General features: G+C 41.9%; 1 protein-coding gene across 1 annotated transcript in view; it reads right to left on the bottom strand.

Annotated features, from left to right (window-relative positions):
* FBXL2 (F-box and leucine rich repeat protein 2) overlaps positions 1-26,735 on the bottom strand; it is an 80,606-nt gene extending 53,871 nt beyond the window's left edge. Inside the window, exons 1-2 of the mRNA XM_052650246.1 lie at positions 26,682-26,735; positions 4,319-4,380 (exon numbers count right to left, since the gene is read on the bottom strand). Coding sequence (XP_052506206.1) covers positions 4,319-4,380; positions 26,682-26,684 — 65 coding nt within the window. The 5' untranslated portion in view covers positions 26,685-26,735. The remainder of the gene's footprint in view (positions 1-4,318; positions 4,381-26,681) is intronic.
* Positions 26,736-27,269: the final 534 nt, after the last annotated feature.

The following is a 27,269-nucleotide window of genomic DNA, read 5'->3' on the forward strand; positions in this document are numbered from 1 at the left end:
ACTAGTAAAACTGCCAAATGATATGTAATTATGTAGTTGACTGCATTTGCCAAAATTATTAGGCTCAGCTCTCCTGTTTGGGGCAATCAATCCTTCTTCATCAAGCCCACAAACACACTGAGGACTTTGTCATGGATCCACATACATTTTAAAAGGAAAGAAAATTACATAGATAATGGTGATTTGGTTTTTAAAAATATGTCTAACAAGTTTTCTTTCATTATTATTCATTACTAACAAGAGCCATGTCTTCTCACAATGTTTTAAAATATTTACTGCATGTAGCACTCCCTATTCCTATGAAGCTGTTTACATGCATTTTCATTTCAGCACTAAAATCTGAAAACAACCACGTGTGTGTGTGTGTGTGTGAGTTTGTTCAGTTGTGTCCTGCTCTCTGTGACCCCATGGACTGTAGCCCACCAGGCTCCTCTGTTCATGGAATTCTCCAGGCAAGAATACTGGAATGGGTTGCCCATGCCCTTCTCCAGGGGATCTTCCCAGCCCCGGGATCAAACCAGGTCTCCCACACTGCAGGCAGATTCTTTACTGTTTGACTTACCTGGGAAGCCCAAAAGAGAAGTAAAAACTTAACGTCAAACACATTAATCTTACAGCTTGAAACCTGAATTGTGGGCCAATACTTGCTCATGCCAGACTGCTTTTCTCAAGAGGAATGGTTCTTTCCAAGAGACTGCCTTCTCAATAACACAAAATGATTATCAGTTGTCATAATTACCACCACTGCTCTGCTCAAGCGCCAAAAGTTGTCAGTTTAATGTCAGATGGTAATATCCAATTTCTATTGAGATTAAATTAGTGCAAGTTGAAGAAATGAAGCAGTAGGCCATATTAACTTGCTTAATAACCAGGTCCTTTACCAGATCATTAGCAGAAGCATATGTTAAGATGCATATCAGGATAGCTTGCTTTTATCAATTGTTTGTATTAAAACTAACTGTACTATCAACAGTATTTATTAAGTATTCAGACATCCAAAATTGATATTATATAATAATAAAACATTTATTTAACATTTATTAAATGCCAGATGCTCAGAGCTACCAAGAGCCCCTTTAAGTAAGAACTATTACTATTACAGATATGGGAAATTAGGCCTGGAGAGCGAAGTCACTTTAAGGTCACACAACCAGTAAGTGGGGAGAGCAGAAATTTCAACCAAGTAAAGCTCCAAAAGTAACATATCCAATAACAATGAACATAAATATAAGCAAGGACAACCCAACTCACTAACAGATACAGAGATTATAACTATACATTTCCACTATTTGAGCATTATATAACTGACTCCAGGAATAGCAAACACAAGCTGTTTGTTGAACTGTGTGTGTGTGAAGGGCAGAGGAGAACTTTAACATCCTTAATTTATAAGTGAAAGCCGGACAGAAAGAGCAAAACTGTCAATGCTTGTTAAGTAACAAACTAAAAACGGGTACCAGAAGGAGTCTGTGAATTAATAATATTGAGGGGTCTTAAAACCAGAAATATAAGATGACCAGATTAAAAAAACTCCAACTTTTCTGACTGGATTCGAAGTGATATAAAGTGATGAAGAGTATGTAATTCCAGGTCATGCTTGTTAATGGTTCCAGAGAGTAAGCTCAGACTTCACTATATATGATCAGCCACGGAGGCGACAGCAACGGAGGCGAGCCGAGTACTTAAGAGGGTAGTAACAGACGCAGTAAAAAAATGGCAGAGAAGATGACCTTGGCGGCAAGTAAATAAGATTATCGTAAAGTCAAAGAATTCACACCTGTTGATGAAGATGGAAAGTAAGTAGGACTTCAATAAGAACAGGAACAATAGTCTGCTCTGTCACAAAGAAGTGCACAATATGAAGTAGAAATGTAAGCAGAAGACAGGCTGAAAGCATGAAGACCTCATTGAACTCAGCAAAAGCAATCAACACTTAAGCTTCGTGAGGTGGGGACTCTGTAGCACTCATTCACTTTGTTGTGGAATTAACGTACGACAAAGATGTCTGCTTTGGCAACCTGGCTCAAACTCTTCTTCAATCTTTTGCTTAAAAAGGGTAGCTGGGAAAGGGAAAGCTCTTACTATTGAGAATAGAAAATGTGAGAGTAAAATGACAGAAATGATTTAAAGGCCAACAAAAATTAAAATCTGGCTGGAGTTAGGCCTGAGACGCAAGAGTCAGAGAAGACCTACTGTGGCAGTCCTTTAACTTTTAGCTTCCCCTTTTACAGACTCCAAAATAAGGAAAGAAGTGGGAATGCAAATCTACGAATAAACATGTTATAAACATCTGCTCTCAAACGACAATTTTGTTTTAAAAAATGATCTATGTGTGAGCCTTAGCATGATTCAAAAACTGCAACTCCAGGATTTTTGAAAGCTGGGTCCATGATGGATCGTTAAAAGAATCAAAATTTCTAAAACAGCAGTTCAGAAATCACACCAGCACAGAAAGTTATATAATTCCACAGTGCTCCCCACCCCAACTCCTCCTCCGTTTTGGTCAATCGGTAGAAACAGTACCACGGCTGAGTACAGTGTAACAGCTAATTCTACCAGAAGGGAAAAAATATTAAGTTAGCAGCCTTGAGTCACAAAGAGCAGCAGTATTCAGGAGAAGGGTGGGGTTTAATCGCACTCCAGTGCTGAACGACTAGCGTGGGTCGGCCTGAAGCTGGTTATGAGTATCCCGGGGTATAAACGACATATTCACATTAAGGTCTGATGTCTGTGCTAGAAAAGTGCTCAGACCAAGAGGGCAACACTGCACAACTGTGGAAACGCTGCTCACTCTGGTCTGCTGTGGATGGCACCCCCTACAGCCGCACGGCCACAGCCGGCCCACCCGAACCACGCTGGCTCCACAGCTCACTGTGCTTGACCAAACCGTGTGGGTGGATATGATAAGCACATCACTCCTTCCTTGTCACCACTTTCGGAACTTTAAAATGGTCATTATACCCAAAGAATATTCTCTCTTAGCCAAGCAAATATTTATTCTGTTCAAATAAAGCGTGACTGCTGTATCTTTCATGTGATTTTGCCATGACTTAATTTTCTTTATTAACTGAGCAGAATGAGCGCATGGCAACACCTGATGACCAATGAAATGCCATCCTGAAGCCCCTAAAAGGTGATCATCAGCCCAAGACACTAAGTCTCCACCCCATTCCGGACTCAAGAACAGGAGTCTAAACACCGAGGCGGCAAAGGTGAGCCGCCCGCGGCATTTACAGAGCAACCCCAGTACGGAAACAGCACACATACTCGCCCCCCACATGTTAAAATGAGAGTGAGCGCAGGCAGGGATTGGGGTCAGCGGGTCACTTTCTTACTGTAGGTCAGTATCTCCCCCCAAATTTCCAAGGATTATTAAAAGAGTCCCAAGGTCGGTAAGTTTGAAATGCCACAGTTATTCATCTGGGAGCACCACCATGCTCATCAGCCTATTAAGGCTCTGAGAGGGCACGCAGTAAAGAAACTGGTTCTGTTTACCTTGCATTTCCCATACTTATTGATCACAAAACCTGTTTTATGTTTTGTTTTGTGAAACATTACTGATATGAAAAGTTTGGGAAACGCCACACCTAAGATTATCATGTATTCATGTATTAACTGTTTGTTAACAATTAAAATATAACATCCAAAACTAAACTAAGGTTTCCTTGGTGCCTGCTGAGTAGGAAAGGAAGCTGCGCTGCCTGAGGATCAGCAAATGTTGGTTGATAACTTTACCTGGCAAAATGCCAAGCAAAATACCACTACCTGTATTTTCTGCAATGCTAAAAATAAAGGACAAAGAGCCTGTTCCACAGTACTGTCACTTAGCACAGAATTCTCATAAAATGGATAACATCATTACGTGGGCTGACACCATTTTAAGTGCTCAGTAAGAACACGTAGTATAATTATTGTAAAATCAATTTATCAGAAAACATCTAAACATCTATAACTTCAGGAGCTCACAGCCTTAATAACCTCTCCTCGCGTTACTGACTACATTGAGATAATCTACTGATACCCAAACAGTGTCACCTACTGAAGATTATTACAATACTTACCACATTACAAAAAGAATCCAGACCAATGCTACGTACATACTTAGTACATTCTGGATTAGACCAAGTAAAAGTTAACAACAAGCTGAACAGCATTCTATAAAACAAAAACAGAAAGTCAGTTAGGCTAATTCTGGCTGTTTTTCTATGCTATGGACTCACAGTGAGAAAGGAGAATGTCTTCAAACTTGATGACTGAATCATACATGAAATCTTTAAATCTTTAAATTTCGAATCATATACAAAGTCCCTACACTTACCTCAAAAGAAGTTCTTTGGGTAACTTTTTGTTAATAAGGCCTTCATCATTATTTGAGAACACCTAAAAGTGAAAAAACTGAAATTATTAAAATGTCCCTCAATCAATCAAAAACAAAGTTACATATTTTGTAGATCAAAATGGCCCCAAGGAAGCTCAGGAAGGAAGGGATATAATTATGACCAATTCACACTGCTGTAGAGCAGAAACCAACACAAAATTGTAAATCAATCTTCCACCAATTAAAAAAAAATTTTTTTAATGGCCCCAATCACCATCCCATAATTACGATGACACTAATTTCATGAAGTCAGTATTCTTCAATATCGACAGACACAAATACAGTTTATATTCTATACCATTTAATAAGAATGGCAAACATTTAGAGAAGAGTTAACACACCGTCACTTCTATACTACACTGTATTAAGAGATTCCAGGCAAGGCTATTCAGCAAAGAAAATAAATAAAAGGCATGCTGACTGAAAAGGAAGAAATAGAACAACTTCTATTTATAGATGACACGATCCTGCACACTGAAAATTCCAGAAAAAAGACATAAAAAGCTGTTAATCACGGAATTCAGCAAGGTTGAAAGATTTAACATACAAATATACCACGGATTTATAGAAAAATAATTTGTATTTCCATACATTAGCAATGAACAACCTGAAAATAAAATTAAGAAAATAATCTCATTTGTAATAGCATAAGAAAAAACCTATTTAGGAATACATGATATCATATATTGAAAACTTATACTAAACACTGTCCTGAGTCATCAGACTTAAACTGAAACACATTACATGTTCACGAACTGGAAGATTTAACAGTGCTGAGTTAGCAGCGTTTCTCAGCTTTGTACCTATTCTACTTGGGGTTTGCCAACTATGCCCAGTCTGCTGTTATGCCCATCAAATGAGTCCTTAACTTCTAACACGGTACTATCACTTCTGCATTCCCAGGTAGATCTTTTCATAGTCTTCCATTTTCCTGTTAAAATTTTCCAACTCCTCATCCATTCCAACTGTTCAACATCTGGCCCATCACTGACTCAGTTTCTCTAAGCTCTTCTCCTAACCATGGGTCACACTCTTATTTCTTTCCATGTCTCATAATTTGTTATTTTACAACAAATAATTGTGAGTAAAAAACCCCAGAACTTTACAAAGATCAATGAAACCAAGAGCTGTTTCTTTGAAACAATTGACAGAAGGGAAGGAGAGACTAGCCAAGAGGGCAAAGCAGAAAGACCACGAGCTTACCTCCTCTCAGACGCACACCAAAATCACAACCACCCATGAAAAAGACCAGGACCTACCAGAAAAAAATCTACAGCTAAAGACATAAAGAAGGAGCTACATGAGACAGGTAGGAGGGGGCGAAACAACCCGGTCCCTCACCACAGAGATGACAACCCACAGACTGGAGGGTAATTACGCTGCAGAGGTTCTCCCCCAGGAGCGAGCGTGCTGAGCCCCATATCAGGCTCCACAGCCCTGGGGTCAGGCAGCAAGAAGACAAACCCGAGAATCTGGCTTTGAAGGTCGGTGGGGCTTAGCCTCAGGAGTCCCTAAGGACTGAGGGAAAGAGAGCAGGCTCTTAAAAGGAGCACACAAAATCTGCCGTGTTCCAGAGCTCCGGGCAAAAGCAGCCATCTGACAGGAGCGAGGGCCAGACCTACCTGCTGGCCTCAGGGAGTCTCTTGGAGAGGTGGGGGAAGCAGGGCTGTGGCTCATCCTGGGGACAAAGACACTGGCAGAGGCCATTCTTGGGAGCTCCTTCTATTGGGCAAACACGGGCACTGGCAGGCCCCATTGAGGAACCTGGCCCGTCCAACAGCCTGTAGCGACCAGTGCTGGGAAACCTCAGGCGAAGCAACTAACTGGACAGGGACACAGCCCCACCTATCAGCAGACAGGCAGCCTAAAACTCCCTGAGACCACAGTCACCTCTGGACACAGCCCTGCCCATCACAGGGACAGGACCCAGCTTCACCCTCCCACGGACAGGCACCAGCCAAACTGTCCAGGAGTCCCGCTCTAGGCTCTGGACAAGCCTCACCTACCGGGGGCAGACACTAGATGCAAGAGAGCTGTAGTCTGCACAGCCGGCCTGCCCAAGGCAGGCCAGACCCTACCCTGGGACCGGCTGGCCCTGACCCTTCCTCCTAGCAGGCCAGCACAGCCTTAGAATGCCCTTGACGCCATATCTGTGTCAGGAAACACCTCCCGCACCACCCCTCAACACATCAGTTATCAGATACCAGCTCTGTGATCGCTGGGCACTACAGTCAGACCCCAGGGCCTGACTCAGACCATCAGTCAGTCAGTTCAGTCGCGCAGTCATGTCCAACTCTTTGCGACCCCATGAATCACAGCATGCCAGGCCTCCCTGTCCATCACCAACTCCCGGAGTTCACTCAGACTCACATCCATCGAGTCAGTGATGCTATCCACCATCTCATCCTCTATCGTCCCCTTCTTCTCCTGCCCCCAATCCCTCCCAGCATCAAAGTCTTTTCCAGTGAGTCAACTCTTCGCATGAGGTGGCCAAAGTACTGGAGTTTCAGCTTCAGCATCATTCCTTCCAAAGAAATCCCAGGGTTGATCTCCTTCAGAATGGACTGCTTGGATCTCCTTGCAGTCCAAGGGACTCTCAAGAGTCTTCTCCAACACCACAGTTCAAAAGCATCAATTCTTCGGCGCTCAGCCTTCTTCACAGTCCAACTCTCACATCCATTCATGACCACAGGAAAAACCATAGCCTTGACTAGACAGACTTTAGTCGGCAAAGTAATGTCTCTGCTTTTTAATATGCTATCTAGGTTGGTCATAACTGTTCTTCCAAGGAGTGAGCGTCTTTTAATTTCATGGCTGCATCTGCAGTGATTTTGGAGCCCCAAAAAATAAAGTCTGACACTGTTTCCACTGTTTCCCCATCTATTTCCCATGAAGTGATGGGACTGGATGCCATGATCTTTGTTTTCTGAATGCTGAGCTTTAAGCCAACTTTTTGTCATAACTGTTCTTCCAAGGAGTGAGCGTCTTTTAATTGCATGGCACCATCTGCAGTGATTTTGGAGCCCCAAAAAATAAAGTCTGACACTGTTTCCACTGTTTCCCCATCTATTTCCCATGAAGTGATGGGACTGGATGCCATGATCTTTGTTTTCTGAATGCTGAGCTTTAAGCCAACTTTTTCACTCTCCTCTTTCACTTTCATCAAGAGGCTTTTTAGCTCTTCTTCACTTTCTGCCATAAGGGTGGTGTCATCTGCATATCTGAGGTTATTGATATTTCTCCCGGCAACCTTGATTCCAGCTTGTGTTTCTTCCAGCCCAGCGTTTCTCATGATGTACTCTGCATAGAAGTTAAATAAGCAGGGTGACAATATACAGCCTTGACACACTCCTTTTCCTATTTGGAACCAGTCTGTTGTTCCATGTCCAGTTCTAACTGTTGCTTCCTGGCCTGCATACAGATTTCTCAAGAGGCAGGTCAGGTGGTCTGGTATTTCCATCTCTTTCAGAATTTTCCACAGTTTATTGTGAGCCACACAGTCAAAGGCTTTGGCATAGTCGATAAAGCAGAAATAGATGTTTTTCTGGAACTCTCTTGCTTTTTCCATGATCCAGCGGATGTTGGCAATTTGATCTCTGGTTCCTCTGCCTTTTCTAAAACCAGCTTGAACATCTCGAAGTTCACAGTTCACGTATCACTGAAGCCTGGCTTGGAGAATTTTGAGCATTACTTTACTAGCGTGTCAGATGAGTGCAATTGTGCAGTAGTTTGAGCATTCTTTGGCAGTGCCTTTCTTTGGGATTGGAATGAAAACTGACCTTTTCCAGTCCTGTGGCCTCTGCTGAGTTTTCCAAATTTGCTGGCATATTGAGTGCAGCACTTTCACAGCACCATCTTTCAGGATTTGAAATAGCTCAACTGGAATTCTATCACCTCCACTAGCTTTGTTCGTAGTGATGCTTTCTAAGGCCCACTTGACTTCACATTCCAGGATGTCTGGCTCTAGATGAGTGATCACAACATCGTGATTCTCTGGGTCGTGAAGATCTTTTTTGTACAGTTCTTCTGTGTATTCTTGCCACCTCTTCTTAATATCTTCTGCTTCTGTTAGGTCCATACCATTTCTGTCCTTTATCGAGCCCATCTTTGCATGAAATGTTCCCTGGGTATCTCTAATTTTCTTGAAGAGATCTCTAGTTTTTCCCATACTGTTCTTTTCCTCTATTTCTTTGAATTGATTGCTGAGGAAGGCTTTCTTATCTCTTCTTGCTATTCTTTGGAACTCTGCTTTCAGATGCTTATATCTTTCCTTTTCTCCTTTGGTTTTCGCCTCTCTTCTTTTCACAGCTATTTGTAAGGCCTCCCCAGACAGCCATTTTGCTTTTTTGCATTTCTTTTCCATGGGAATGGTCTTGATCCCTGTCTCCTATACAATGTCATGAACCTCTGTCCATAGTTCATCAGGCACTCCATCAGATCTAGGCCCTTAAATCTACTTCTCACTTCCACTGTATAATCATAAGGGATTTGATTTAGGTCATACCTGAATGGTCTAGTGGTTTTCCCTACTTTCTTCAATTTAAGTCTGACTTTGGCAATAAGGAGTTCATGATCTGAGCCACAGTCAGCTCCTGTTCTTGTTTTTGCTGACCGTATAGAGCTTCTCTATCTTTGGCTGCAAAGAATATAATCAATCTGACTTCGGTGTTGACCATCTGGTGATGTCCATGAGTAGAGTCTTCTCTTGTGTTATTGGAAGAGGGTGTTTGCCATGACCAGTGCATTCTCTTGGCAAACCTCTATTAGTCTTTGCCCAGCTTCATTCTGTACTCCAAGGCCAAATTTGCCTGTTACTCCAGGTGTTTACTGACTTCCTCCTTTTGCATTCCAGTCCCCTATAATGAAAAGGACATCTTTTTTGGGTGTTAGTTCTAGAAGGTCTTGTAGGTCTTCATAGAACCATTCAACTTCAGCTTCTTCAGTGTTACTGGTTGGGGCATAGAGTTGGATTACTGTGATACTGAATGGTTTGCCTTGGAGACGAACAGAGATCATTCTGTCGTTTTTGAGATTGCATCCAAGTACTGCATTTCGGACTCTTTTGTTGACCATGATGGCTACTCCATTTCTTCTAAGGGATTCCTGCCCGCAGTAGTAGATATAATGGTCATCTGAGTTAAATTCACCCATTCCAGTCCATTTTAGTTCGCTGATTCCTAGAATGTCAATGTTCACTCTTACCATCTCTTGTTTGACCACTTCCAATTTGCCTTGATTCATGGACCTGGCATTCCAGGTTCCCATGCAATATTGCTCTTTACAGCATCAGACCTTGCTTCTATCACCAGTCACATCCACAGCTGGGTATTGTTTTTGCTTTGGCTCCATCCCTTCATTCTTTCTGGAGTTATTTCTCCACTGATATCCAGTAGCACATTGGGCACCTACTGACCTGGGGAGTTCCTCTTTCAGTATCCTATCATTTTGCCTTTTCATACTGTTCATGGGGTTCTCAAGGCAAGAACACTGAGGTGGTTTGCCATTGCCTTCTCCAGTGGATCACATTCTGTCAGACCTCTCCACCATGACCCCGCCCATCTTGGGTTGCCCTGCGGGCATGGCTTAGTTTCACAGAGTTAGAGAAGGCTGTGGTTCTAGTGTGATTAGATTGACTAGTTTTCTAGTCAATAAGTAGTTTTCTAGGCCATAAGTAGTCCAGCGTTAAACCAAAACCTGGTTTCACCCACCAGTAGTGGACGGACAGCAGCCCCAGAGTTTTCTGGACCCTGAGTGCACCCTCCCACCAGTGAACAGGCACTAGCCCAGGCCTCCTGGGGCACCGCAGTCAGTGACCTGGCAACTGGGCCCCACCAGTCTCTTCATAAGGCACGGCTGGTAACCAACTAGAGGAGAGGCCAATCGAGCCTACCAGACCGCCCACACAGTCAGCCTGCCACAAGAGAAGGACCCACACAGCCCTCACAGGGAAACCTCGAGAGCATACAGGCTGGGGACAACACAGGACATCTTGCACAGAACAGTGTCTCCAAGGTCAAGATATGTATTGACCTACTAGACACGTGAAAGTATAAATAGCAACTTAGGCAAAATGAGGTGACAGAGAAACATGTTCCAATGAAGGAACATGATACAACCCCAGAAGAACTTAGTGAAGTGGAAACAGGCAATCCACCCAAAAAAGAGGTTGGGGTAATGACTGTAAAGATGATCAAACCACTGAGGAGAACAATGGATGCACAGAACAAGAAGTTAAAAACATTTAGCAAAGAGAAAATATGTATGTAAAAAGACAGAGATGAAGAATACAATAGCTGAAATGAAAAATACACTAGAAAGAAAACCACAGTTCTGAAAGACACATGCACCCCAATGTTCACTGCAGCAAGAGTCACAATAGCCAGCACACGGAAGCAACCTAGAGGTACATTTACAAATGAGTGGATAAAGAAGACGTGACACACATATACAGTGGAATATTACTCAGCCATAGAAAGGAACGAATTTGAGTTGGATTTAGTGAGGTGGACGAACCTAGAGCCTCTTATACAGAGGACAGTAAGTCAGAAAAACATATATCACATATTAACACACATATAGGGAATCGACTAGGTTGGTGCAAGAGTAATTTCAGTTTTGCATTGTTCAACTTTGCCATTAGATATTGGGATGCCTTGTATAAATGTGGTTATGTTATACATGATTTTAATGCACAATGTACAATTCTTGCTTTATGCTTTTTGCTAATGAATTATTACTTGCTGTTTATTTTATATGTATTTTAGACCTACAGTAATGATGTTAGACAAATAGCAAATTCGAGCAATTTTCTTAATCGAGTTCCAAATGGGTTATAAAGCAGTGGAGACAACTTGCAATATCATAGACCAAAAACTGCTAATGAACATACAGTGCAGTGGTGGTTTGTGAAGTTTTGCAAAGGAGACGAGAGTCTTGAGGATGAGAAGCGCGGTGGCCAGCCATTAGAAGTTGACAACGATCAACTGAGAGGATCATCAAAGCTGATCCTCTTACAACTACACAGGAAGTTGCCCAAGAACTCAACATCGACCATTCTACAATCATTTGGCATTTGAAGCAAAAAGGAAAGGTGAAAAAGCTTAATAAGTGGATGCCTCATAAGCTGACAAATTTTTAAAAATCATTTTTTAAAGTGTCACCTTCTCTTATTCTATGCAACAATGAATCATTTCTCAATCTGATTGTGACGTGTGATGAAAAGTGCATTTTATATGACAACCAGCTCAGTGGCTGGACCAAGAAGAAGCTCCAAAGCACTTCCCAAAGCCAAACTTGCACCAAAAAATGGGCCATGGTCTCTGTTTGGTGGTCTGATGCCCGTCTGACCCACTGCAGCTTCCTGAATTCCGGTAAAACCATTACATCTGAGAAGTATGCTCAGCAAACCAGGGAGATGCACAGAAAACTGCAACGCCTGCTGTTAGCACGGGTCAACGGAACGGAACCCATTCTCCTCCACAACGCCTGACCACATGGCACATAAGGGACACGGCACAAGGTGAACGGATTGTGCCTCGGCACGGGTCAACGGAACGGAACCCACTCTCCTCCACAACGCCTGACCACACGGCACATAAGGGACACGGCACAAGGTGAACGGACTGTGCCTCAAAGTTTTGCCTCGTCTACCATATTCACCAGACCTCTCGCCGACTGACTACCACTTCTTCAAGCATCTCAACAACTTTTTGCAGGGAAAATGCTTCCACAACCAGGAGGATCCAGAAAATGCTTTCCAAGAGTTCATCATATCTGGAAGCACAGATTTTTTTTTTTATGCTACAGGAATAAACAAACATTTCTCATTTGCAAAAATGTGTTGATTGTCACGGTTCCTATTTTGACTAGTAAAGATGTGTTTGAGCCTAGTTATGATGATTTAACATTCAGGATCTGAAACCATAATTACTTTTGCACCAACCAAACAGAAAAATCATGCTGATGAACTTAGTAGAGAATGGACATGTGGGTGCAGTGGGGAAGCTGAGGGTGGGACGAGCTGAGAAAGCAGCCTTGACATACATACATCACCATGTGTACAACAGTAGGAAGTTGCTCTGTAACACAGGGAGCCCCACCTGGCACTCTACGGTGACCTAGAGGGGTGGGATTGGGGGTGGGGGTGGCGCGGTGGAGGCTCAAAAGGAAGAAGACATACACATAATCATGAGAGAGTCACATCATATGGCAGAAACCAACACACTGTAAAGCAATTTTCTACCAATTAATTTTTTTTAATTTTTTAAAAGAAAAATATATTAGAAGGAATCAACAGTAGATTAAAACATATGGAAAAATGGATCACATTTCTGACCACTGAACAGAAAAATTTTTTTAAATGAAGACAGTTTAAGGGACCTCTGGGACAGTATCAAGAACACTAATATTCACATTATAGGGGTCCTACAAGAAGAGAAATTTAAAAAAAAGGGGGAGTATTGAACATATCTGAAGAAATAATAGCTGAAAACTTCTATAAACTAGGAAAAGAAACACTTATCCAAGTTCAGGAAGGGCAGAGAGTTCCATACAGGATAAACTCAAAGAAGAACACACCAAGACACATTGTAATTAAAGTGACAAAAAATAAAGAGAGAATTTTTTTTTTTAATTTTTTTTAATTTTAAAATCTTTAATTCTTACATGTGTTCCCAAACATGAACCCCCCTCCCACCTCCCTCCCCATAACATCTCTGTGGGTCATCCCCATGCACCACCAGCCCCAAGCATGCTGTATCCTGCGTCAGACATAGACTAGCGATTCAATTCTTACATGATAGTATACATGATAGAATGCCATTCTCCCATATCATCCCACCCTCTCCCTCTCCCTCTGAGTCCAAAAGTCCGTTATAGACAGCTGCGTCTTTTTTCCTGTCTTGCATACAGGGTCGTCATTGCCATCTTTCTAAATTCCATATATATGTGTTAGTATACTGTATTGGTGTTTTTCTTTCTGGCTTACTTCACTCTGTATAATCGGCTCCAGTTTCGTCCATCTCATCAGCTGCTGCGGATGATAAATGCTGGAGAGGGTGTGGAGAAAAGGGAACCCTCCTACACTGTTGGTGGGAATGCAAACTAGTACAGCCACTATGGAGAACAGTGTGGAGATTCCTTAAAAAATTGCAAATAGAACTCCCTTATGACCCAGCAATCCCACTGCTGGGCATACACACCGAGGAAACCAGAATTGAAAGAGACACATGTACCCCAATGTTCATCGCAGCACTGATTATAATAGCCAGGACATGGAAACAACCTAGATGTCCATCAGCAGATGAATGGATAAGAAAGCTGTGGTACATATACACAATGGAGTATTACTCAGCCGTTAAAAAGAGAGAATCTTAAAAGCAGCAAGGGTAAAGCAGGGGCACTCCCATAAGGTTATCACCTGATTTTTCAGCAGAAACTCTGCCGCCCAGAAGAGTGATATATTTTAAATGATGAAATTGAAGAATACAACCAAGAATATCCAGCAAGGCTCTCCTTCAGATTTGATAGAAAGATAAAAAGTTTTATCAACAAGCAAAAGTTAAAAGAGTTCAGTACCACCAAACCAGCTTTATATTAAATACTAAGGAACCACTCTAGGTGAAAAAAGAAAGGCCCCAATTGGAAACATGAAAACTACAAAATGAAAAAGGTCATTGGTAAAGGCACACTTACAGTCAAGGTAGGGAATCAACCGTGCACAAAGTGAGAAGGAAGGTTAAAAACAAAAACAGTAAAATCATCTATATCAAAACCCCGTAAGCAGTTAAGGGATATACAAAACAATTAAATGAAAGGTATGATATAAAAAAACAGTAATTATGAGGGGTTTTAAAAATGCATTTGAAATTAAGAGATCAGCAAATTGAAATAATCACATATATAAAGACTGCTATATTTTAAAAAACCTCTCAATAACCACAAACCAAAAAACCTAATACACACACACACACACACACGCACAAAGAAAAAGGGACCTCTGGTGGTCCAGTGGTTAAGAATCCCTCTTGCAATGCAGGGGACACTAGTTTGATCCCTGGTCAGGGAACTATGATCCCACATGCTTGCAGAGCAGCTAAGCCCACGTGGCACTATTGAGCCTGTGCACTCTGCAGCCCGTGTGCCCCAAATAGAGAGCCTGTATGCCACAACTACTGGGCCTGTGTGCCACAACTAGGAAGTCCGCGCAGGGCAACAAGAGACTCCACGTGATGCAGAGGAGATCCTGCATGCCACAGCTAAGACCCAGTGCAGCCAAATAAATAAATATTTTTTAAAGAAAAAATCCAAACATAACACTAAAGATAGTCATCAAATAACAAGAACAAACGGAAAAGATAAAAACCACCCCCAAATAATGAACAAAATGGCAGTAAGAACATATGCATCAATAATTACCTTAACTGCAATAGACTGTATGTTCTAATCCAGACACAGAGGGGCCGAATGGATACAAAAACAAAACCCTTATTTATGCTGCCTACAGGAGACTCACTTCAGGTGTAAAGACACACAAAGACTGAAAGTGAGGGGACAGAAAAGGTATCCCATGCAAACAGAAATCAAAACAAAGCTGGAGCAGCAATACTTATACGGGGCAAAAATTTCCTCAAAATAGAGACTGTTACAAAGGCAAAGAGGGATACTACATAATAAGCAAGGAATCAACCCAGGAACAAAATAGTGGTTCAGCTGGTAAAGAATCTGCCTGCTATGCAGGAGACCTGGGTTTGATCCCTGGGTTGGGAAGATCCCCTGGAGAAGGGAAAGGCTACCCCCTCCAGTATTCTGGCCTGGAGAATTCCACGGGGTCACAAAGAGTCGCAAACAACTGAGAAACTTTTACGTCAAACTTCATAAATATTTATGTTCCCAACATAGGAGCACCTTTATACATAAGGCAAATATTAGCAGACACAAAAAAAGAAATCAATAGTAACATAATAATAGTAGGGAACTTTAACACCCCATGTATATCAGTGATCATCCAGAGAGAAAATCAATAAGGACACACTGGCCTTAAATGACATATTAGACGTGATAGACTTAACTGATAGATACAGAGCATTCCACCCAAAAGCAGCAGAATACACACACTGTCTTTCAAATGCACATGGGACATTCTCCAGGATAGACCACATGTTAATGCCATAAAACAAGCATCAGTAAATTTAAGAAAACTGAGATAACATCAAGTATCTTTTCCAACCACAATGCTATGAGACTAGAAATCAACTATAAGGAATAAAAAACACACACACACAACGGAGGTTAAGCAACATGCTATGAAACAACCAATGGATCATTAAAGAAAACAAAGAGAAAATCAAAAATATCTAGGGACAAATGAAAATAAAAACACAAAGATCCAAAACCTATGGGATGCACCAAAAGCAGTTCTAAGAGGGAAATTTAAAGCAACGCAAGTTTACCTCAGGAAACAAGAAAAACCTCAAGCAACCTAACCTTACACCTAGAGGAACTAGAAAACAAGGAATAAACAAAACGCAAAGTTAGTAGAAGGAAAGAAACCATGAAGTTCACAGCGGAAATAAATAAAATAGACTTTAGAAAATCAGAAAAGACCAACATAACTAAAATCTGGTTCTTTGCAAATGTAAACAAAATTGATAAACCTTTAGCCAAATTCATCAAGAAAAAAAAATCAATAAATCAGAAATGAAAAAGAAGTTAACAAATTATACCACAGAAATACAAAAGATCATAAGAGGCTAATACAACAACTATATGCCAATAAAATAAAAAACCTGGAAGAAATGGTCAAATTCTTATAAATGTACAATCTCCCAAGACTGAACAGGAAGAAACAGAAAATATGAATAGACAAGTTACCAGTAATGAAACTGAATCAGTAATTTAGAAATTATCAACAAGCTAAAGTCCAGACCAGGGAATTCCCAGTGGTCCAGTGGTTAGGTCTGTGCTTTCACTGCCAAGGCCTAGGTTCAAACCCTTGTTAGATAGCTAAGTTCCCACAAGCCACATGGTGCAGCGGGAGGCTATGAAGTCCAGGAATAGACCGCTTCATAGGTGAATTTTACAAAGCGTTTAGGGAAAAGTTTACTAACACCTATCCTTAAACAATTCACACACACCCACACCCACACCCACACCCACACCCACACCCCCACACACACCATAGGTGAATTTTACAAAGCGTTTAGGGAAAAGTTTACTAACACCTATCCTTAAACAATTCACACACACACACACACACACACACACACACACACACACACACACACACCATGCAGAGGAAAGAACAATCACAAACTCATTCTATGAGGCACTCATCACCCTGATACTAGAACCAAAGACAGTAAAAAAGAAAGGCACAGGCCAGTATCACTGATGAACATAAACGCAAGAATCTTCAACACAACATCAGCAAACTGATTCCAACAATACACCAAAAGAATCATAAACCATAATCAAGTGGGACTTATCCCAGGGATGTAAGGATTTTTCAATATCTGAAAAATCAATGTAATACACCACATTAAGGAGCTGAAGAATAAAAACTGTATGATTATTGCAATAATCACAGGAAAAGCTTTGGACAAAATTCAACATTAATTTATGATCAAAATTCCCCAGAAAGTGGGCATAGAGGGAACATACATCAACATAATAAAGGCCACATAAGACAAATCCACAGTTAACATCATGCTCAATGGTGAAAAGCTGAAAACATTTTCTTTAAGATCAGAAACAAAACACAGATGCCCACTCTCAATACTTTTATTCAACAGAGTATTGGAAGTTCTAGCCACAGCAATCAGACAAGAAAAAGAAATATATCCAAAATGGTAAGGAAGAAATAAAACTGTCACTGTCTGCAGATTACATGATACCATATGTAGAAAATCTGAAAGATGCCACCAGAAAACAACTAAAGCTTATCAATGAATCTTGTAAATCTGAAGAATACAAACAAGATATAGAAATTTGTTGCATTTCTATGCACCAACAAAGAAGTTAAGGAAACAATCACCTTTACTATCTCATAAAAAAAAAAAAATTAGGAAACTACGAATAAACCTAAGGAGGTAAAAGAGCCGTACTTGGGAAGTCTATAAAAGACTATAAAAAATAAGAAGAAACTGAAGACAACAGAAAGAGATGAACAAATATGTCGTGTTTTATACAGGCAGAATTAGCACTGGTAAAGTGACCACACTACACAAGGCAATCTGCAGACTGGATGCAATCCCTATCAAAATGTATCAGGGGATTTTTCATAGAACTGCAACAAATCATCTCAGAACTCGTACAGAAACATACACACACAAATAGCCAAAACCATCCTGGGAAAGAACAGAACTGGAGGATTCAAGCTCCCTCACTTCTGACAATACTACAAAGCTCTCGATACAATCATCAGAACAGTTCAGCACTGGCAGGAAAACATTCACACAGATCAGTGGGACAGAAAAGGAACCCAGAAATAAACCCACACACATAGGGGTCAATTAATCTACGACACAGGAAGAACATACCATGGGGAAAAAGATAGTCTCCTCAATAAATGGTGCTGAGAAAAGTGGACAGCCACCTGCAAGAGAATGAAGGTGGACCCCTGTCCTACACCATGCACAAAGATTAACTTAAAATGGACAGTACGCTTCAAATGTAAGATTTGAAAAAAACTCCTAGGAAAAAATAAAACTCCTAGAAATTAAAAAAAAAAAAAAAAAGACTGTAAGCTCCTTGACATAAGTTATGGAGATGATTTTGGACTTGACACCAAAAGATAAGGCCATGAAAGCAAAAACTACATCAGACCACGTCAAACTAAAATGCTTCTGTGCAGCAAAGAAAACCACCAACAAACTAAAAATACAATCTATGAATGATTCTGCTAGACATATGTAATAAGAAGTCAATATTCAACAAGAAATCTAATGAAAAAATGGGCAGAGGATCTATACAGAAGTCTTTCCAAAGACATACATATGGACAAGTACATGAAAAGGCCCTCAACATCATTAATCATCAGGGAAATATTGATACAAATCAAAATGAGATACCACCTATCAGAATGGATATTATTAAAGAGACAACAAATAACAAGCAGTGAGAATGTGGAGGAAAGGGAACCCTCATGCACAGCTGGTGGGAATCTAAACTGATGCAGTTACTGTGGAAAACAGTATGGAGTTTCCCAAAAAATTAAAAATAGGGCTACCCTATGATCCAAGAATTCCAATTTTAGGTATTTTTCTGAAGAAAACAAAAACAATAATTTGAAGAGATAGGGGCTCCTGTGTTCATTGAAGCATTATTTACAAAAGTCAAGATATGTAAATAGGTTGCCTATTGATAAATGAATAGATAAGGAAAATATGATAGATATATACAATGGAATATTATTCGGATTCGGCCATTTAAAAAAAGGAAATTTTGACACTTGCAACAACACGGAAGGATTTTGAGGGCACTATGCCAATTGAATGGAGAAGGAAATGGCAACCCACTCCAGTGTTCTTGCCTGGAGAATCCCAGGGACGGCGGAGCCTGGTGGGCGGCCGTCTATGGGGTTGCACAGAGTCGGACACGACTGAAGTGACTTAGCAGCAGCAGCACTATGCCAATTGAAACGTCACACGGTGAAAGACAAATACTTTGAAAGATAAATGATCTGACTTATGTGCATAATCTTTTTTTAAAAATGAACTCATAGATAACAGATTTATGATTCCAGAGATGGGGAATGAGAGGGTGGACAAAATAGCCGAAGACAGTCAAAAGGCACAAATTTCCAGTTACAAAATGGATAAATCCTGGGCATGTAACATACAGCATGGTAACTATAGTTAACAATACTGTTTGGCATATCTGAAAGGGCTAGGAGAATAGATCTTAAAAATTCTCATCACAAGGCAAAAATTCTTCAACTTTGTATGGTGACAGATGTTAACTAGCCCTGTTACGGTGATCATTTTGCAAAATACACAAATTTCAGATCATTACGTTGTACAACTTTAATACGTTATTATGTCAATTATACCTGAATCTTTTTAAGATACAGTCATTTACCTCCATAAAGAAAAGTTCCTCCTTCAATTAGGCTGCTTAGAGTGAAGGTAGCGGGCACTGAATGTTTTTAATTTCTAGTTGATCTGGGTCTCAATTTTGTTACAGCACTAGTTAGATTCAGTTCAAGACTGGCTTTAAATTTTTTTTAGGGTGCAATCAGAAATGCACCTTCAGGAGAAGTTGGGATCTGAGCACTGGTAAACTTCACAGATCTCTCTGAGCTTTACAACCCAGGTGCTGGCTTTCTGAAAGCTGAGAGCACTGTCTGTTTCACACTCCAGCTGTCAGCCGGGGAGCTGGCTCTGCTGTGGCACCCTCTGCTGTCCGTGCCTTATGGAGGTCTCTCTGTCTGCCTCTGTCTGCCACCTCAAAGCCTGCTGCCTCCCTGACTGAAAGCCTGGATAGCCACAGAGAGACATTTCTCAGCTCCCCTGCCGTGGCCCTGTCCGTGGTAACCCTGCCTTGCACTTGGGGAAAGCCCCTAGCGCCTCAGAGAGATTTCTGTTGATTCTCCTGCCCTGACCCTGGCCTGCAGCAGGCATCACCCACCTCAGGAAGGTCCTGCACTCTCTTCCCTGGGCCCCGGCATCCAGCGCATGTCTATATCCATGTACTCAGGGAAGACCCAAGGGAAAGAGAGGTAGGTGCAGAGTGCTCTGTGGCTGTGGCTCCTCGGGATTCCAACGGTCACTCCAGCCCACAAGCAGTCAGCAAAAGTTGACTGATTTCTCCAAGAGCTGTCTGTAGCAGACTCTTCCTCCTCCTGCTGACCCCTCCACACATGAAAGTATCTATGTGTCTCCTTTTTTCTGGGAAGGGCACGTTACATCCTGAATTTTAATTCATGTACATTTCTTTGTGACCTCAGCTCTCTAGATGGTTTTTAGAGAACCACAATCTTGTAGCTTCTCAACCTTTTCCCATCATTAGGGTAGAAACAGCAATGTCTAGTTTTTGCAACTTTCAACATCCTAACAGTGGAAGTCTTTATTATCTGATAGAAGAAAGACTTGGAGCAGATAAATGACTTACCCAAGGTTTAGCACTGAAAAAAAAAAAATTACAATATAAACTTGTATCTCCTGACTCCAGGTCAAGGGTTCTTTGTACTGGAGAATCGGTAGTAAAGGCTATTTAACTCTGTGGCAGGCAATCGATCTCTCAGCATTTCTAGTTTGCACAATGAAAGAACTGTACTAAAAAAACTCAAGAAGTCTCTTCCAAATCTAATACTTCAAGATTCAATTCAGGTTGCGTTTTAAAAATATCCCACTGTTTCTGAAAACGTAACTCTGTGTCTCTAGATGTCTTTCACTTTAGATGTTTAATAAGGATCACGAATTGATCAAGCCCAACACCAACTCCTTTCTTCATCCCTTGCTGAATTTACTCCTCCCCTAGCCTTCATCTCAGCAAACGACAACGTGTTACTATTGCTCAGACTCCAATCACTGAACCATTCTTCACTTGCTTTCCTATTGCACAGCCAACCCCACAGATGGCGGAACCTAACAAGGCCTTCTCTGGTTTCCTTTGTCCCTACCCCTTCTCCCCTCACTCCTGCCTCGCGCACAGCTCCCACCTAGCAGACCGAATGGTCCTCTCATGAAACGTCCAGTCATGCTCTGCCATTCTCCCCAAACTCTGCCAAGCACCTCCTCTCTCCTCAAATGGAAGGCAAACACCTTTAAATGGCTGGTTCGTCTTGCGCAGTCTGGTCTCCCTGACTAACCTGGCTTTCCAACACTTGCCAACACTCCAGGTTTTCCTTGCTGCTCCTCTGATACACCAGGCAGTGCCTCGGGACCTTTGCATTTGTGTTCCTTCCTGGAATGGTCTTTCTCCTAGGCATTCACGTGACACACCCTCTGCTCAAATGTCACCTGATCGGAGACACCTTCCCTTCCACCGACAGAAAGAGTTAAGTTCCAGGACTTCCCTGGCGGTCCAGCGGCTAGGACTCCCCAGTTCCTAATGCAGGGGGCCCGGGTGTGATCCCTGGTCAGGGAACCAGATCTCACATGCTACAAATAAGAGTTAGCTTGTCCCAACTACAGATCCTGCATGCTGCAACTAAGACCCAGCACGGCCAAATAAGTATTTTTTTACAAAAAAAGCAAGTCTTCCCTCCTCTCATCCATTCATCCATCCTCAAAACTTCCTCTTATTCAGCTTTTTCTCCAAAGCCCTTCTCACCACCATATCTATACGCTTATTATCTGTCCTCCCACCACTGGAATGTAAACTCCATGAGGCCAGAGCCTTTTCTGTTCCATTCACGGTTGTATAGCCACTGCCTAGAAGAGACTGGCACATACTGAGATGCACAAATATCTGTTGGACAGAAAACCATGGGACAGAAAATTTAATGGAAAGACACAATTACAGGGGCAGCACTGAGAACTGGAAAAGCTGCACGCCAGGTACCAGGCACAATCTCTAGTTTGGGAAGAAGCCACGGTGCAGTGCTTTAAATGCCACACTTTAGAGACAGATTGTTTGAGTTCAAATCCTGGCTGTCACTCACCAACTATGTGACCTTGGGCAAACTGTCTAAACAATTGGGCCTATTAAGTGAGTACAATGATGTCAATCTCACGGGGATGTTGGAAGGGTTAAGTGAGATAAATGTGAAGTGATCAGCCTAAAAATGAACACAGTGGAAGGGCTCTATGAAAGGGACTTATTGTTACGATTACTAAAAATTATGTACCCTCTCACCCTAGTGCAGCCAAAAAGGAGACTAGTTTTGCCCAGAGAAGGAAAATTAATAAGAGAGAAACTTGTCATGATCTATTAACAAAGATCTCATTATATAAGCTCTCTTAACTATACCATGTGATAGCAAAGAGACCAAAAGTGTTGGTAAAATAAAATATACTTTATTCTGCTTCTCAACACCTCTGAGAAGTCTTAACCACAAGCAAATACAGAAAGACCGACATTGGGAGAACTCCAAATGAAATCAATTAAAATGGGAAAATTCTATGATACAATGCTGTTTTATATTTCCAAAAAATAATTCGGCCTTACAAGCTACAGAGGAACGCAGTTAACAAAAGCCTGATGACAACAGGTAATCCAACATATATTTTGATCCATACGAATTAAAGTTTAAAGCTTTTTGATGTCTTTTTTAAAAACAATTTTAGAATATACAACTAAAATAAATGAAAACTATGCTGGGAGATTGAAGGTAGGAAGAGAAGGGGATGACAGAGGATGAGATGGTTGGATGACATCACGAACTCGATGGACATGAGCCTGAGCAAGCTCCAGGAATTGGTGATGGACAGGGAAGCCTAGCATGCTGCAGTCCATGGGGTTGCAAAGAGTTGGACACGACCGCGTGACTGAACTGAATGGATTACTAGGAAAAAAAACCTCAGAAAACAAAATTTTACTTTTAAAAATAGTCTCATCTTTCAAGTCTAATGGCTTTACGTTAAAAGCTAGTCTTGTAACAACGTTTTCTTAGGTCAGTCTCCCAAGGCAATAGAAATAAAAACATAAATAAACAAATGAGACCTAATCAAATTCAACAAGCTTTTGCACCGCAAAGGAACCATAAGCCAAATGAAAAGACAACCTATGGAACAAGAGAAAATATTTGCAAATGCTGCAACCAACAAGGGCTTAATCACCCAAACACACAAACAGCTGATACAGCTCAACAACAAAAACACAAACAACCCAATTGAAAACTGGACAAAAGACCTTAACAGACTTTTCTCCAAACAAGACATACAAATGGCCAATAGACACATGAAAAGATGCTCAATATTGTTAATTATAAATGCAAACCAAAAAGTACAAGGTATCAACTCATACAGGTCAGAATGGCCATCATCAAAACATCTACAAATAACAAATGGTGGAGAAGGTGTGGAGAAAAGGAAACCCTCCTACACTGCTGAAGAAAATGTAAGTTGATGCAGCCACTATGGAAAACAATATGGATTTCTTTCTCCTCAGAAAACTAAAAAGAGAATTACCATGTAATCCGAAAATCCCACTTCCTGGGCATATACCCGGATAAAACTGTAATTCAAAAGACATATGCTCCGCTATGTTCCTAGCAGCATTATTTACAGTAGCCAAGACCCAGAAACACCCTCAACATCCATTTACAGGTCAATGGATAAAGAAGGTATGGTACATATATACAACGGACTACCACCCAGTCATAGCAAAGAATGAAATAATGCCACTTCAGCCACATGGACGGAAGAGAACAAACTTGTGGATGCCACCGGGAGGGGGCTGAGGGACGGCTGGGGTTAGCAGATGTATGCTTATATACACAGAACGGATAAACAACAAGGTCCTACAGTATAGCACCGGCAACTATATCCAGTCTCCTGGGATCAACCGTAACAAAAAAGAATATATAAAAAAAGAATGTGTGTGTGTGTATAACTGAGTCACACTGCTGTACAGCAGAGACTGGCACAACACTGTCAATCAACTACACTTCAATTAAAATTTAAAAAAAAGAAAAAAAAAGCCAGTCTTTGTGATTCACAGAAAGCAGGTGCCAATTCCTGAACACAAACTGAAATGACAGGAGAAACTTTACATGCTATTAAGCCATGAGTATGAACCCTAATCCAATAATCTGCCATCATTGATTCCTGTTCATTTCCTGTGTGAAAGAGAAAAGGCAGAGCAGAGAAGGCTAGGCATGCCTACTCTGTGCAACAGTGTGCAGCCGAGTGTCAAGATCAAAAGGCAAATACCCATAAGTGTGCAACACACTAAAATCCAGACAAGGGAGAAAACTCATCTCCTAACAGAAAAATGGCATATATGTGGAGGGAACATATGGCAAGGCACCATGCATTATAGCATAATCCAACATTTGTATAAGCAGGCTCTGAGACAAGAGGCCTGGTTTTGAAACCTGACTGGGTGACTAGGGCAAGTCACTTTACCTCTCTGCGCCTCATTTCCTCATCTCTAAAATGTGGAAACGGTATTTTCCGCGTAAGGTTGTTGTGATGGTTACCTAAGACACATGGGGTGCTTATAAAAATGTCTCACACATAAAATGTACACAATAAATGTCAGCTGTCATTTATCATTCAAAGGCAATAGAAACAAGTGGCTTAACTGAATTCTTTTTTCTTTTTTTTTTTTCTGCACGGCATGTGGGTCTTAGGGCTTTTCAGGTGTCTTAGCAGGAAGGAATCCACCTGCCAATGCCAGAGAAATGGGCTGAATCCCTGTGTCGGGAAGATCGCCTGGAGAGGGAAATGGCAACCCACTCCAGTATTCTTGCCTGGAGAATCCCAAGGATAGAGGGGCGTGGTGGGCTACAGTCCATGGGGTCAAAACTGAGCGACTAAACAACTTCTTAGTTCCTCAACCAGACATCAAACCCACATCTCCTGCATTGGAAGCCATGGAGTCTTAATCACCAGACTGCCAGGGAAGCCCCTGAAGAAAAATTCACGTGCAGCGCCATAAATATCAAATGCTAAAGCCGTATGTTTAGATTCAAGCATTTAAGGAAGGGTAATGTTACTATCTGGAATACATTTGGGGGACTCTAAAAGCAGCCTCCTTATCCTCCCTCTACACGAACCACTCACTCCGCTTTTACCCTGGAGCCTAGACAGCAGGTTACCACCCACCTAAATTCCTCCCATGAATTAAATTCTTAATGCTTGAAGATAAAAACCAAAGCATTTCTAAGTTTGGCAAAGCAACCAGTAGTACACAAGTACAAGATGCTTTCAGAGTACATAAAACTCTAAAATTTACAACAGTGACTCAAGGTGTGGGTCAGGATGGAACAGGTGGATGAAAAAGAAGGAAAGGAAAACGGACAACGGGAGAAAGCTGTGAAACTGTAACTCCCTAATGTTCTTTCCCCTTGCTAGAATTGTAAGCTTTTCTCCCAGATTACATGTAAAAAGTAAGATGCCGCAACATTTACAACACTTAGCTTTTTATAACTTCATTTCCTGAAACTCTTCTGGCTCCATTAATTTTCACTTAAAGCAACTCAGAATTTAAAACAAACATGCAGGGACTAAAGAAGGCATTGCTGTTATTTGTGGGTGACGGGTATTCTTTTCCCTGCTATCAACAGGTCATACAGCTGCCAGTCGTTCTTCTGGGGTCAATGAGATACCCATCATCCACGTTCTCTTAGTAGCGTAGTTACTAAGACAAGACAGAGCCAGCCAAGATTCTAAAGGGCAGCGTCTCTCTCCAGAAGCCTTACCGGCACTTGGGGAGCACCGGGCACTCTCAGTTTGGTACCTCTTCCACTAACCCCTGCAGGTAAGCAGCAAATCTAGGTAACACTACCAACAGTTACAAAAACTGTTTTTCAGAACTAAGCGTTTTCCTATCACCCACCCCCACACCCTCTCGCAAATACACCAAAGGTGTGTCTCCAAGCAGAAAATCCAGCTCTGCTCTTCTTTCACACCCTTTGGAGGCTTCTGGAGAATTCACACCTTCGATTGGCAATTCCCTAAATCTTGCCTATTCAAGCCAATACCTGAGCCGAATCTTCGGGTTAGGTCTTAAACGAGCTTAATGGGGTCCAGGTGGGATGCCCACTCAGTCTCAAGTTTATTGAATAAAGGTAATAATTTAAAGGGTTTACCACGCACTAATTAGGAATTAAATCCCCGAGTTAGGGTGCTGCACTCAGGAAAAACACCACCTTAATGCCCCATTTTTTAAAAAGGAGTGAGGAATCTCCAAAATTACAAATTCAAATTTCCACATGCTATAGAAACCTGTCAGAATGATGAATTTCAAAGAGATACCTATTTGTACATAACTGCATAGAAATGGGACAGGAAGCACGCAAACTGAAATAGTGTTAATAGGACTATACACGCTAGATGATATTCATACCTATCCTTTTTTCCCCCTAACCACACCCTCTCTGAGTGGCTTATCAGGCTCGCTACGGCGAAACAGCATTACGCTGTCCGGCGGCCGGCCGGGTCTGGGTCCCCGCAGTGACCCCGGCACTCTCGGCGGGACGCCGCTCCCGGGCAGCGGGCGGGCGTTCCGCCTGCCCCAGGGTTCCCCCTCCCGGGGGCCCGCCCAGCCCTGCCCTGCCCGGCAGCCCCGCAGGCCGCGGCCCGGCCTTTGGGCGACCCCGGCGCCGCCCGCCCAGACCAGCAGGCGGCCGCGCGGAGACACAGCTCGGGCGGGGAAGGGCCTAGTGGCCAGGCTGCGAGGGCCCTAAACTCACCATGGCCGAAGAGCCGCGAGCGCGCCCACAGCCCAGAGTCACAAGGCGCCGGCAACGCCCGTTGTCCTGGTGACGACAGCTGGGCGCCCCGCCCCGTCCCCTAGGTGGGCTCGGAGGCGGCTATTGGCTGCCGGTGAGCACGTGACGTTAAGGGGCGGGGCCTTTGGACCGCCCCTTCGTGCCCCCAAGCCTCGCTCCTGGGCGGGGGGCCTCACTGCCTTTGCTCCTTTGCATATGGTACCTCAACACCCTAATCACCTTGATATCCCTCATCTTACAGATAAACCAGCCTCAGACTGCTGGGAAAGACTTTTATAAATTTATCCTATTTAAGTAACACATTAACACATTATTATTGGAGACACTTTAAACAAGAACGAATTAAGAATAAAACCACGCCAAATCCCAACACCTGATGTAACCACTGTTTTTTCTAGTCTATCTGCTTCCAAGCCTATCTGCATTCCAACAAAATATATATTATAATATGATGTATTCTTGGAAATGGAAGCAAGCCCCATGCACTTTTATAATCTACTTTTTTCAATAAAAAATTATCCTTGCATGCTATTTCATGTCATAACATTT

This window comes from Budorcas taxicolor, chromosome 1 (assembly GCF_023091745.1).
Source record: "Budorcas taxicolor isolate Tak-1 chromosome 1, Takin1.1, whole genome shotgun sequence".
Classification (NCBI taxonomy): Eukaryota; Metazoa; Chordata; class Mammalia; order Artiodactyla; family Bovidae; genus Budorcas; species Budorcas taxicolor.